This window comes from Crocuta crocuta, unplaced genomic scaffold (genome assembly GCF_008692635.1).
Source record: "Crocuta crocuta isolate KB4526 unplaced genomic scaffold, BGI_CrCroc_1.0 scaffold233, whole genome shotgun sequence".
In the NCBI taxonomy this organism is placed as follows: Eukaryota; Metazoa; Chordata; class Mammalia; order Carnivora; family Hyaenidae; genus Crocuta; species Crocuta crocuta.
Window position 1 is genome coordinate 7,721,888 of NW_027529526.1, and position 14,391 is coordinate 7,736,278.

Below are 14,391 nucleotides of genomic sequence, written 5' to 3' on the forward strand. Positions count from 1 at the left end.
GTAGCCCTTGAGCAGGGCAAGCTTGAAGAGCAGATCCAGTCCCCAGTCTAAGAGATGCCATGTGGGACCATTTTGTCCACCATCTGTAGTCTCACACTGATACAGTTAGTGCAAATTTGTACAACCTACACACTGATTACTCTCTGGGGGAGGGGGAGGTGACTGAAGGCATTTCTGGCAGTGGTGCTCCTCTCCCAACCTGACTAGCTCTTACTCCAAGGAAACATGTGATGTTGCCAACTTCAGAACTCAGAGAAGCATGCTTTTGCGCCTTGACAGTCTGGGAGAAACAGATCTTACTGCCCAGCAGGAAGTGGGCTGAAAAGTTACAAAAAGAGATGGGCTCCTTCTTCTGGAGAATTACATGTGACAGTGGAAGAATGCCACTAATAGTTTAAGAATGGTTGTCGTAGATGAGGGAAGTATGAGAGTTCTTAATACCATGGATTACACATTGACACGTGCTCAGTAAATGGATGTTGACTTTTAACTTCTATGGCACTTTATCTCTATAAAATATTTTTACAGGAGTCCTTTCCTAGCCCTCAAAACAATGCTCTGGGAAGATTCTATTATCTACATTTTATGGTGGGGAAACTGAGGTTCAGAGACAATTAAATGACAGTCTTCTAAATGCTCAGCCTCAGGCACAGCAGGACAGCCTACCCTTCTATGAAGGCCCCATCCAGCTTTCACACCTGCCATGTTGCTTTTCTGCACTGCCCCCTCCCCCCACTCCCATACCCCCTTCCTCAGCTCCAAGAACAGTCTTCACCTTCCAGTGTGTTCCTGCGGCCATCGGCGCCAATGATGACATCAAACTCAAAGTCCGACAGAGGGTGGTCTGAAGGGAGAAATTCTGCCCGCCAGCCGATTTCTGCCAGGACAGAAAAATGACTTGAGTTGGCAGAGGAAGGTGGGAGGCCCCTCCGTGTTGGCCAGGAAAAATGGATAATACCACTAGGTGTAGGCACCCCATGAGCTGCCAGAGGAAAAACCCACAGTCATCCCAACTCATACTCTCATCTGGACTCCTTCTGGCTTTAATATCAGCTCAATCTGGGACAAGGTAAACCAGCGGCACCAACCCTATGCCTGATGTAACTGGTTTCTATACAGGTTGGGAGTCTATCCTCAATGATTCTGAAATTAGTCTCAATTCAACCTTATTTTTCTCAGTGTATTCTTCATGTTCTCTTCATCTTCCTTTATATTCCTCCTTGCCCTCCCACTGCTAACCAGGCCCAAAGGATGTGCAGGATGTAGAAAGCAGTTTGAATTTGCACTTCATTATGGTCAGAATGCTGTGTTGGGCAGAACACAGCTTTCTATGAGAACATTTTCAGGTAAAATCTTGCTGGTCACCCATAATTGGGATTTAACGTGCACCAGAGGTTTGATAAAGGTTAAGGCACACAAGTCTCTGAAAGTTAAATAGCAAACGCCATACTTAGGTCATTGGGAGGCTACAAAAGCCACCTAAACACTTCTTCTAAATTCTCAAATATCCTGGGCCCAGGACAGGGGAAGTCAGAATTGAACAAGCACATGGAGCTCTGAGGTCTCTGACATGAAGCTGCCCAAACTGAAGGTCCTGCCTCAGCAGAAGATTTTAATATTAAGTAAGATGCAGAGGCATTAGGAACAAACTCTGTCCATGGTTTGTGTAAGATATCAGCATTTACATAAACATATTAAAAGGAGAAAGGGAAACATTACTATATAATCAGACATCCACAGTGGGCAAATTTTGTGGTTTGTAAGTTATACTTTTAGTAAGGCTTAAAAATATGACATGCAAAATTATATCATGAGCACTTACTTCATATTTTCTCTAGAAGCTTCACATTATTTTTAACTGGATTTTAAAATATCATATGGGTACAAAATATCCACATAACTGTGTGTATTCCCACACAGCTTGAAGAACATAGGAATGAACTTTATCAAACAATCGAATCTAGGTCTTCTAACCTCATTACTTATTACTTCATTTGTCAAAGTACTGCTTCCTAGTGGCAGGGTAACCAAATTACAGGTTTAATGACTTAATCAATTCCCCGGGGTGGGGAGAAGAGCAAAACTAAAGTGGTAGGTAGCACTGGTCCAAAAAGGTAAAATATCCTTGACGGAATTATACCAAACAGCCCCCAACAAGAATAACTCTTATAGAAACATCCTCTGAGAGCTACAAATGCGATTTCCATTTTGCAATATCTGATTTCTAGATATGAAAGGAAAAGTATACTGTACTTTGATTTTCTTGATCTTCAGGAGGCTCTAGAACCTTAACAAACTCCACATTCACATGGATTTCAACGCCCAGCATCAGGGCCACCTTGAATAGGATAAGCTGCAACTGACGAATACCTATTAGAAAGGAAGGGGGAAAGAGAAGTGTCAGTAGTAATGCTTGAGTATCTCCTGCATACAGGGTACTATATAATCATTGCTCAGTGATCTCTGAGCATAGCCATGTATCAACCCAACCATGATCACTACCAAGAACTAATTATGGGCCAACCACTTGGTGTTTTCTTATTGTGACCCTTTGGGATAATTTCCCATTTAATAGATAAGAAAGTGAGGGTCAGTGAGGTGAAGTGACTTGCTCAATGTGACATAGCAGCAAAACTAGAATGTGGACCCAGACCCGATTCCTATGCTGTGCTCTAGTTTTTAGATAATGCCATTATAACAGAGGCTCTTTCTTTCCTGCCTCTTTCCTGAGATGGGGTATGAGTTTGACAAAGTAAAGATGGAAAGAGGAGTAGACAGAGAGAGTGAATGGCCACAAGTTAAGTCCGTGATAAAATGGCTCATTTCGTGGGGGACTAGGTCTAAGCTCTTAGCCATCCAGGGTCAGGGTTGGGTGGGGAATTCTCCCTTTAGAACTGGGCTCATGTTAGTTCACCTCCTACCCACCTTTCTAAACTCTCCCAATAAGTGTCACCTCCTTTCTCTACCTTGGTACTGCCATTCAGCACACGCGAGTATGCCTCTAAATATTTTTCTGTAGAGCAAGAAACTTTCTGCGGGTTTCTCTGTATTTATTGGGCTTTGTTCATTGAACACTTACTGAGCATCCACAATGGGCCAGGTGCCATGGTAGGCACAAGAGATATGGAACTCGCTCTAGAGGAGGAAACACATGTAAACAGACTGGCTCAGACCATGGTGGTTGGGGGCAGGGGAGCGGCAGAACAGGGCCTGGGCTGCATTCCCGGAAGCCGGGAGAATACCAGATCCCCACAGACAGATTAAGGATTACAAAGAGGCCCTTGGGAGTTAGGAGTCTTCCTGGGGGTGGAAATCTCTGTGGAAATCTCTTTGGCAGCATGGTGGGGGAAAAGTCAGATCACTAAGGAAGGAGGCATGAATAGACGCATAGACAAAGTCTATATCCTCCCTTTCTTGAAATAGAAAAAGGTAAAGGAAATAACAGAGGGTTGGGGGGGCAGGAAACCATGAGGGAGAGAGGGGAGCTGAGCAGCTAGGTCTGCCTCCCACATGGGGCAAGAGGAAGGAATGGGTACTGGGGTGGAGGCGAGTGCAGGAGGAAAGAGGGGGCTGGGACTTAGGAGTGCCGCCAGTGGCTTCTCTCCCCCAGAGCACAGGAGGAAGGCCATCTGCTCGAAGGAGGCGGCTGTGGTGGAGGTTTGGAGCAGCAGCCTGGGGACTGGAGGAGGATGCTGACACAGGACCGTGGAGAATTGCTGAGCAGTGTTGAGGGCTGGGGCGTCACTGGGGCTGGAGGCCACGGTCGGTCTGGAAGGAAGCCAGTCAGCTGGGGCTCAAAGAACCCAACCCCCCTCCTGCCTGGAAACAGGCCTGGTCTCTTCTTATCATTTCAAGTTTCCTAATCCATCCTGTTCCAGCACACAGTAGGCATTCAATAAATTCTCCCAGCCTCCCTTCTCACGGGCACTTGAACTGCTCTTGGCAATGAGCGCCCTGAATGTCAGAAAATGGGATCCAGAGTCCTGCCAGTGTTTTTGCATACTGGGACTTTTCTGAGAATGAGGGGTTAAATGGGAGCCCCACCAATGGGGCAGAGAGGGGCTCCTGGTCCATAGGGAAGGCAGCCCAACAGACTGAGGCCCTCATGAGGACCTCTGGTGCCCAGCTCTGCCTCTCAGGAGGGCTTGATGAGAAAGTGGTGCTCAATGTCATCATCATAAGTCAGTAACCAACATAAATTCTTCTGCGGGTGGTAGGGAATACCCTGAAAGCTGACACTGCGGCCTTATGGGCAAATCCAAATTTCTTTCCAATAGACAACTGGAATTTTCTCATCCCAGAGTGGGAATAAAGTGTGGGGCCACTGCCCATCGGTTCTCCTGTATTTGTGACTAAATTACACCCTACGTGGTTGACCGTCGTCTCTAGTCATTCCTCTGAGCCCCACGCCCTTTCCCATTACCTCCTGTCCTCATAAGAACATGGCTCTTGGGGTTCTCCTCCCACCCACTGGTTGAGAGACTGAACCCTGAAGTCAGGGACCCTGACTGCCTCTTGCTCATGCTACACCAGTGGATGCAAGTACTTCCTACATGCCTACTACTTGCCACGCACAGTGAGAAGCACATCACAAACCTGACCTCACCTAATCCTTGTCCTGGTTAGCAGACATTAATCACATGTGTGCGAGACAAAACTTGGGGCTTGAAGAAGGTTAAGGAAATTGACCCAAGTCACGCAGCAAATGGGCAAGATCGATTTGGGACCCAGATCTGTTCAAACCCTTGAACTCTCCCCATATACTAATCTCCCTGACTTTTATGGGTCACAGTCTTATATACACAATGGCTAAAGACCTCCTCCCTGCTAAGCATGAAAGGAAATCTCCTATAGCTGTAAGTTCTCCTACAGCTGGTCTGCACACGTCTTGCCTGGAGAGACCCAGGCCTGAGTAATGCGGAGCAGAAGGGCCTCAGTACTCACCTTGCCCTACCTGAGCGTGCTAAGGGTACAGGGCTGGTCCAGGGCCTGGAATCCATGTTCTCGCCTTCCCCTCCTTGTCTGGATGAATGCCAATCAGGATGCCCTCTCTCTTTTTAAAACTCAAGGACACTTGGTACAGGATATGCCGATTGTGTCATTCCTCTGTTCTAAATCCCGCCATGGCTTCCCCCAGTACCACCACACAACATCTAAGAGGCCACTTAATAGTTTTGCGCGCCTTCCCTCTTCTGAACTCCTCCAGCAAGTCTGACTACTCTATTAAAGTGCAGTTTATTGTTGACAAGATCGGTGAGCTCTTTGAGAGTGCAGACTGTATCACTTGCCTCTGTTTCTGTGTCTTATATTTAATTCATTCAACAGAAGCTTACTGAACATCTACTATGTGTCAAGAATGCTTTTATACCCTGGAGATACTCTGGTGAACAAGACATGCTTACCATTCAGTAGGGCATACCCAGCACTGAGCCAGCACAAGGCACAAAGCAGGCCCTTCATGAAATGTCTGCCAGGTGAATGCATGGATCCCCCAGGGACTTGTAAGCTGGAACATCCTGGAGACTCCTTAGTGTGGAGAAATGTGTCCCACCCAGGGTCAGCCCCCTCCAGAATGGGGTGCCACCATTGGCTCTACTCACTGATGTGGTCAATGGAGCCAGCGCAGAACTTCCCGTAGAATTTCTTGGCTCCCAGGCCCCGCAGGTCATGGATGGTGAAAGGCCAGAGGTGCAACACATTGTTCCTGGAGAAGGTGTCCCTCTTCTCCACCACAACTACTTTGGCCCCTAGGTAGGCAAGTTCAATGGCAGTGCGCAAACCACATGGTCCTCCCCCAACGATGAGACACTGCAAAGGTAAAAGAGAGACACTCAGTGATCTCTAGCATTGTGGACCCAAACTCCTAGTCATGAGCTAACTGATCCACTCAAATCAACCTGAAAGTACAAACCAAACACCTCTTAGGACCTGCCATTCATCCATATAAGGTACATTACCTATGGGCCTAACCAGGCACTGTGCCAAACCCTATGAAGGACACAGAAGTATAAGGACTTGGGGATGGGGGGGGGAGACACAGATACACTTGAGGTTCTGAGTCAGACTGAACTGGGCTTAAACCCCACCTCTCGCATTTGATACCTTAGCTTCCTCATCTGTTAATGGGTCTATTGCTCTTTCCTTGGAGAATTATTGAAAATAAGATTCCATCAAAAAAGCTTCTGGTGCATCTGTGACCTTGGATTAGGCAACGATTTCTTAGATGTGATACCAAAAGCATAAGCAACAAAAGAAGAAAATAAACCGAACTTTACTCCTAAAAGCTTTTGTGCTTCAAAGGCCATCATAAAAGCATCAAAAGACAGCCCCCCAAATATCTGCAAATCATCTATCTTGTAAGGGACTAATATCCAAAATAGATACAGAATTTTACAACTCAACAATAAAAAAAGACAAATAACCCAATGAAGGAACAGGAGGTAATCTGAATAGAAACTTTTTCAAAGAGGATATATACATGGCCAACAAGCACATTAAAAGATGCTCAACATCATTATCCATCAAGGAAATGCAAATCAAAGCCACAACGAGATGCCACTTCATACCCACTAAGATGACTATAATCAAAAAGTCAGATAAAAACAAGTGTTGGTGAAGAGGCGGAGAAATTGAAACCCACATACATTACTGGCAGGCATGTAAAATGGTACAGATGCTTTGGAACAGTCTGGCAGGTCCTCAAAAAGTTAAACATAGAGTTGCCATATGAACCAGCAATTCTATTCCTATGTTTATACCCAAGAGAAGTAAAAGCATATGTCCACACAAAAATGTGTCCACGAATATTCATGACAGGATTATCCATTAGAGTCAAAAATGAGAAACAACCGAAATGTCTATCAGTTGATGTGGTCTATTGATACAATGGCTTATTCAACTATAAAAAGGAATAAAGTACTGATATGTGGAGGAACCTTGAAAATGTCATGCTAAACAAAAGAAATCAGACACAAAGGGACACATATCTATGATTCCACTTATATAAAATGTCCAGAGCAGGCAAATCCAGGGAGACAGAGAGTGGATTAGTGGCTGCCTAGGAATGGAGGTAGGGTGGGGGATGACCCATAATGGGTATGCGGTTTCTTTCCATGGTGGTAAGATATTTGAGAATTCGATAGTTGTGGCGCTTGCACAACTCTGTGACTATATTAAAACCATTGAATTACATATTTTAAAAGGGTGAATGATACGGTATGCGAGTCATATCTTAATAAAATGCTTGCATGAGAAGAAAAAACACATGGTATGGAGCTGGGTACACACTAGTGGAGACTGTTATTCCCATCGCTGAGCCCAGTCCGTGTCTTTTTTTTTTTAATTTTTTTTAAATGTTTTATTTATTTCTAGGAGAGAGAGAGACAGAGTGAGCAGAGGAGGGTCAGAGAGAGAGGGAGTCACAGCCTCTGAAACAGGCTCCAGGCTCTGAGCTAGCTGTCAGCACAGAGCCCGACGCAGGGCTCGAACCCACGAACCGTGAGATCATGACCTAAGCGAAAATCGGACGCTTAGCCGACTAAGCCACCCAGGTGCCCCCCAGTCCGTGTCTTCTAGGGACTCTGAGTCTAGTGGCAAACTCCGACTTGCGGAATAAGTAACCAGAGCCCTCTGCAGTGAGTTCTACGGGGGGCCCAGAAAAGGAAAGGCTAACCCTGCCCGAGAAGCTGGACAAGACTACACGGAGCAGCTCTGTAACAGTGACCTTCCTCCCCACCATCGCCACCATCCAGCCTACATCTGTTGAACACTCACTACATGCCAAACACTCCATTTAAGTGCTTTGTGTGTTTTAGGTTTTCGTCTTCACAACCAACTGGAGAGGAAAAAACTATTGTCATCCTCATTTCACAGATGGGAAAACAGAGGTACAATGCAGCTAGGTAATTGGCCCATGGCTTCCCAGATCCAGAGGGACAGAGTCGGGATGCAAACCCAGGTGGTCTCACTCCCGAGCCCATCAGGCTGTACTACTACTCCTGTACTCCTTCTACCAGGAATAAAAAGAAAGAACATTTCAGCAGAGGGAGCCATCCATTCAAAGACAAAGAAGGTCTTTAAGGTGGGCAGAGAAGGGTACTTTGAGGGAAGGGAAAGGAAGGCGAGAGGAGAGATGAGTCAGTCTGGAGCCAGCTGCTAAGGGTCTGAAACACCAAGTGAAGGAGTATGGCCTCGGTCCTGCAGGCTGTGGTAAGCGGAGGTGACAGGACAGGATTCTACACAAGTCCCACACTAGGTTCCAATGGACGCCGCAGTGTTGAACAGGACCAGGGTCCTTCCCCAAGGAAGCTACAGCTTATTAGGAGAGAAGGGACAACATGTAATGATCCCATTGTTTACACTGGGCAAAAGTCCTTCTATTTAAACAAAATCATGTGAGAAGTGCCAGCACTGTCTAAAGAGAGAGGAAAACGGCAGTGTTTTGGCTGAGAGAGTCAGAGACCCCTGTGTAGCGCCCTGCCCTGCCCCCCAGCAGCCCCTGAAACACCTTCAAGAGTCCACCTGGAGCGGGGGGTGGGTGGATGGGATAAATAATTGCAGACACCCCAGCAAGGCAACAGGGAAAGAGATCTGTCCCCACACCTCACTGCTCAACATGTCAGAGGCATCTGGAAACTTCCCTTCTGCTCAGGATCAAACCTTATCTTTGGAAAATACACTTCCCTTCCCCTAGCAAATATTCCATCATCCAGTTATCACTCATCTGGGGCCTCTGGGGTCTCAAAGGGAAAGTGCAAACAAGCATATCACAAACTCCCACACCATAATCAGCGCGGCTCACCAGCTGGAACCTTCCAGAGAGCCTGTAGAAACCCTATTAGGGGAAATGAAGTCACCACTGAGATACGACTCACTCCAGAGATGTCGGGGAATGGGTATGCAAATCCGTTTGCTTCCTTTCTGGTTAGAGCAGACCGGGGAGAGGCACCAGCCCCACTCCTTATCTCACACCCCAAACAGCTCCTCTGGCTTGACTTGGCCAGACCATGACGGGCATTTCAAAGTAAGATTCCGAACCCTGAGACGCTGAGGTCGGCTTTGGGGTTAAGCCTGGATTCACTGCATTTCTTTGCCGTTAGTGCATCTTTTCCTGTTTGCTGAGTCCTGTCGCTCCAGGGCCAGGGATTGTGCGAGGGGAGGAGGAGGTGGGGGGCGGGGGGTGGAGATGGGCAGGAGGAGGAGGAGGAGGGGAGCTCTCCTGCACCCTTCTATCCACCAGGCCTGACCCAGCACCACTCCCAGAGCAAGGCAGGAGATCCCTTTCCCACCAGTGGGGGCGCTGCTGTGCATTTTTCATGCAAACAGTAGCCAGTGTACAGTTTCTCACCCTCCCAGCTAAACCTGAAATCCTGCTGGCAAAAGCTTAGTTTTCTCACCACTCTGGGTCCCCAGCATGTACTTTGGGCCTGAAATTTCAGAGACGCCAGTGATACTGTAATGTAAAGTCAAAGCAAATACCAACGGGCCTAATTATATAAAGGGAGAAAATTCGGTGCAGATGTTATCAAGACAGGAGAGAAGGCCTGTTGGCAGGGGCCCGGTCGGTTCCTCTTGGAACATGCTTGTTATGATTAACATGGGAACTTAGAGTTCTGACCAGAGGCTGCAAAGTGCAGCTGCCCCAGACCCGGGCAGAGGACAGGCGAGAAGGAGGCTTCCCCGGCATGCCTGCAGGTGATGCTCTCCATGTTGGGTGTGGTGCAAAAAGACCCCAATGCAAAGGCTTGTGAGAACTCAGTCCGGCAGACTCTCCACATTTCCCAGACCCATCTGGGCTCTCACTGCTGAGGACATGTTGCCGAGGAAAGAAAACTTTTCATCAGGACTCAGCCCAGAGGCCTTCCTTGAACCCCCAAATTACACTGTACATTCCGTCCACAGGGTCCATCCTTAATGTTACCCCAGAACAAGGCTCTGTGTCTTATAGTGATCTGCATCTGTTTCCCAGGCCAGCATGAGTGCTCCTCAAAATCTCTCCCTGTGTCCCCTGCACTTGTGTTACGCTCAGAGCCCAGTACACCGCTTGGCACACGGGCAGCCTCAATAAACAGTTGATGGATGAACGAACTTCTCACACACGCCCCGCCTACCCAGTTCTGGCTCTCTGTCAGTAACTGGGATGTGCAGTTCATGTCAGCCAGGGTTTATGTCTGCCTTTCCCACCCACTCGGGGGGCGGCGGGGGGGGGAGCTGGGGTCTGCCAAGGCCACCCGCATCACGGACGTCAGCAGATCTGCATGCTTGGGCGACATCAATTTATGACCCAGTGGGGAGTGGGGCAGATCCAACACCAGCAGGAAGCCCACTGTATAGATAAGCTTGGCGGTGCATTTGTGGAGAGACAAACAGCACATGGAAAAGTCAGCTCTTACTTATCAAGGGGTGGGAACCGGGGACAAGGAGACCAGCCCACAGTTGAGGCACAGATCATGCTTCAGGCACAGGGCTGGGGGGCCTCAGCCACACGGGACTCCTGCACCATCCAAGAGGAGCCGAGCAAGCGCTCCCCACTTCTTGACGGTGCAGTGCATGTTCCGATCCACAAGTGGGTGGGTGCAGAGGGCCCATGCCAAGCATGCTAAAGGTATTGAGTCCCCAGAGGGAAACACCCAGGGGACCAGGGGCTAAGCCAGGGGTTAGCAGTCTGGAGACTTGATTTCCGCTTCTGAACGCTGCCTCCAGTGTCCCTGGGGCTCTGTGTGCAGATGTCCCAGCGAGGAGGGGCACCGAGAAGCCAGCACTCGGAGGCAGCAGTCAAGGCAGGCTTGCGGTTCCCCGGCGCTCCCCCGGCGCTCCGAACCTTGTTGAAAACGATAAGCATGGTATCTAAAACTCTACTGTGCCCAGGACTTTCTACTTACACTGTCCTAATCACCTTATGTATTTCATTGTTCCCATGGCCCTGGGAGGTCAGGGTCATCATTGCCTCCGCTTTGTGAATGAGCAAGCTGAGGAACAGAAGAAGTGAAGCTGCTTGGTCCAGGCACCCTGAGTATCCCCATTTTTAAGCTAAGAAACGGGCAAAGGAGCATAAGAAAGTCTCTCAGGTGGGTTCATAGGATGAGCAAGCGGTCAAGTTTGGATACAAATAGAGACAATGGGGGTCCACGGCCTGTGTGCTGAACCACATATCTGATATGACAGTAAAGCAGACCTCAGAGGTGCAGTCAGGACGAAGGAAGGTGACTTTTCACCGTTTCCCTGCACGGGGCACACCCCGGCCCACTGCATGGAGCTGGGGATCAGGCTGGGTACACAGGGCCTTTGCACAGGCCTATAGGCCTGTGTCTGGGCGGAGCCTCCTGTGCTTCCCTGGGGTGGAAGTTTACAGGCCAGATGGACCTCAAGCTCGTGCAAGCCCAGGAAGGGACCGGGGCATGTGCCTTGACAGTGAGGGGTTTGGCCGTGGACAGTGCCCGCCTCCTCCAGTGCATCTGGGGGGTTGACAGCCTGGCAGCAAGCTGAGCGATGGGCGGTGAGGCATGGCGCCGTCTCCCTGCCCCGCGGGCCAGCTCTCTGGTTCCAGGGACATGCCACCACACTTCCTCATGTGGTTTCCCAGCTTTACCGGCTCTTGGGACCAGCTGCTTACCAGAACCCAGGCAGGAAGGCCCTGTTTCTGGGTTACCACGGGTGAAAACAGTTCATCTCAGAATCACAGGACAGAGTTTTCTGATCCTAAGTGCCACCCACTTTGCTAGTATGGGGGGCCTGTGGCAGGGGACGGGCCTCACACCCCTACCCTGCAGGGCAGCCCTAAATGGAGAGATGTAGCCACTTCCGTTTCTATCCATGGAGGTTAGAAACCCTGTAGGTTGAGGGGGTGGTCAGACAGGGGCTCTTCCTGGGGATTTCAAGGGGCACTCCGGGCAGGGAGCTAAATCTCATCTGATCTGACAGGCCCCACCCCGGTCGGCTCTCCTGTATCTGGGTCACACCCAGTTATTCTTGAGTAACAATTACCACCACTCACTAACCTCAGAAATTTGCAGAAAGGAAAAGGAAAGAGATATCCTGCTCTCCCTGCCTGCTCTGGAAAAAAAAATAATAATAATAATAATACAAATGCCTCTGAGAAACATTCCATTCCTCCCGGTCCTTCCTTTCCAGGTTGAGCCAGTGCTCTGAGGAATGCCAGCACCCCACCACCACAGGGTCTGGATTTTCAGGGACAGTTTCATTTGTAAACATTATGCCCCTTGGCCTTGTGAGTCCACTTGTATTGGAGCCCTGGTCTGATGTTCTAAGTACAAACCCTCAAGGCTGTGCCTCCTGCTTCTGGGGGCTGGTCGGATGCTGCGGTCTCTCCCCACCTGGGCATGAGCGCCCTGAAGTCGGGGCATGCGTGCCGGCCCCCACCCAGCCCCCAGTGGCAGGACAGCACAGGACCCTTTCTCTGCAGATGTCGAAGTGCCTGATCAATAGCGCCAACTCTGTCCCACCTCTGTCGGTGGCTGTACCTCCCATACTGGGAAGAACAACAGTAATCATAGTGTTCACAACAGCGATAATAAAAATCAGAGCCCGCACCTGCTGCCTGCTGACAATGTGCAAGAATGGTGCTGAGCCCTTTGTAGGAAATGCATCTTGTTTCATGCCTACAGAAGCCCTGAGTTAGGCATATTCCATCACCATCTGGCACTGGAAAAAATGGGGTTTGGGAAGCTTATAGGACTACAGGGTTGTAGGACTAGAGCAGGGGCTGACCTGGGACCCCAGAGTCCATGCTTGAAATCATAAGCCTATGTATTACCTCTTTCAGGGATCCTGGGGGCGCTCAGTGGTCCATTATTATGTCCCCTCCTCCACCAGAGCATGTAAGAACCGCTGAGCGCCCCGGGGGGACCGCAGAGGATGTAAGAGAAGGCTGGTGTTCCCAAACCTCAGAGACCCGCTGGCTGGGGCCAGAGAAACAGTTAAACAGAGATCATGAATGCTGGATTGTTTGGGGATTACCTGTGAAGACTGCAGAAACTTGCTGGAGGGACAGACTGGTGACTTTCATAAGAGAAGTCCCTCTGGGAGACAGCCCACGAGTGGCCAGCTGAGGCTGAGGATGTGGAGACTGGAGAAATGGCACACGGAGGTCTGGGCCGGAGAGTGCGAGGGTTTGGAGGGAGTGGGAAGTCCTGCTTCCACCTTTGTTTCCCTACCCCCTCTACCTCCCTCCCTCCAAAGGAGCAGAAAGGAAGGGCCTTCCAACGTCAGATCACTCACTCCCAGCTCACAACCCCGAAAGTCTTCCCATAGCACCCAGAGTTCAAAGTCAGACCTTATCATGGCCTTGAGGCCCTGTATGACCTTGCCCTCCAAATTCTCCTGTCTTCTGCTCCTGCCACACTTCTTCCCTCTGCGCTCCAGCCACAATGGCCTCACTGTGAACACACGGGGCCTTTTTCATTGGCTTTGCCCCCTGTCTGGAACATTCTTCCTTAAAAAAAATTATATATAAAATATATAAATATATAAAGTAACAAAAGTATTTTTCCTAATACAAAGAAAGGAAATCTGTTGCAGAAAATATGTAGGCCTAGTTTTATTTTTCTTCATATTACATCCAGCTTCCAAACAGCATTTAAATTTTTCATTTTTGTTTTTGAGAGAGAGACAGAGTGTGAGCGGGGAAGGGGCAGAAAGAGAAAGGGAGACACGGAATCTGAAGCAGGCTCCAGGCTCTGAACTGTCAGCACAGAGACCGACGCGGGGCTCAAACTCACAAACTGTGAGATCATGACCTGAGCCAAAGTTGGATGCTTAATAGATTGAGCCACCCAGGAGCTCCTCAAACAGCATTGTAAACGGTAAATTTTTCCATATGTACGCATATATGTTTCTCTTGTGGGCTCTTTTTTTTTTTTTTCTGTTTGTAATCTCATAGCTTTATAGTATTTTCTTTACAACATTTTCCCAAAGGTTTTCAAATACACAGAAAAGCTGAAGGAATTTTAGTCAACAAGCAAGCACTAAGTACCTAGAGTCCATAATTACATTTTATTCTCCTTACTTTATCACACATTTATTCATCCATCCGACCCTCTACCCATTCATCAGTTTACCTTATTTTTTTTGGTGCATTCCAACTCAATTGCAGAATCAGTATGCTTCCTCCCAAAGACCTGAGGATGAATATCACTGACCGGAATTCGCCATGTGTTCAAACCCCTTTTGTTTTTTAAGACACAGTTCACAGACCATGAAATGCACCTCTCTTAAATATGTTCATTTGATGTGACAAAGTACACTATTTTTGCTCCTTGTAGCCTATCAGTCTTCTCTCCCTCCCTGGTCTTTCTTCTAGTCAACCCCGGGCATTTTTGCCCCTGGGATCTGGTGCTGTCATCGTGGTGTGTGTAGTTATCAGCCACGAAGTTT

The 14,391-nt window shown here is 48.6% G+C and overlaps 1 protein-coding gene across 1 annotated transcript in view; it reads right to left on the reverse strand.

Annotated features, from left to right (window-relative positions):
• Nucleotides 1-14,391, reverse strand: part of LOC144229173 (F-actin-monooxygenase MICAL2) — a 115,651-nt gene that overhangs the window by 49,939 nt on the left and 51,321 nt on the right. Inside the window, exons 3-5 of the mRNA XM_077761187.1 lie at nt 5,601-5,808; nt 2,254-2,370; nt 776-877 (exon numbers count right to left, since the gene is read on the reverse strand). Coding sequence (XP_077617313.1) covers nt 776-877; nt 2,254-2,370; nt 5,601-5,808 — 427 coding nt within the window. The remainder of the gene's footprint in view (nt 1-775; nt 878-2,253; nt 2,371-5,600; nt 5,809-14,391) is intronic.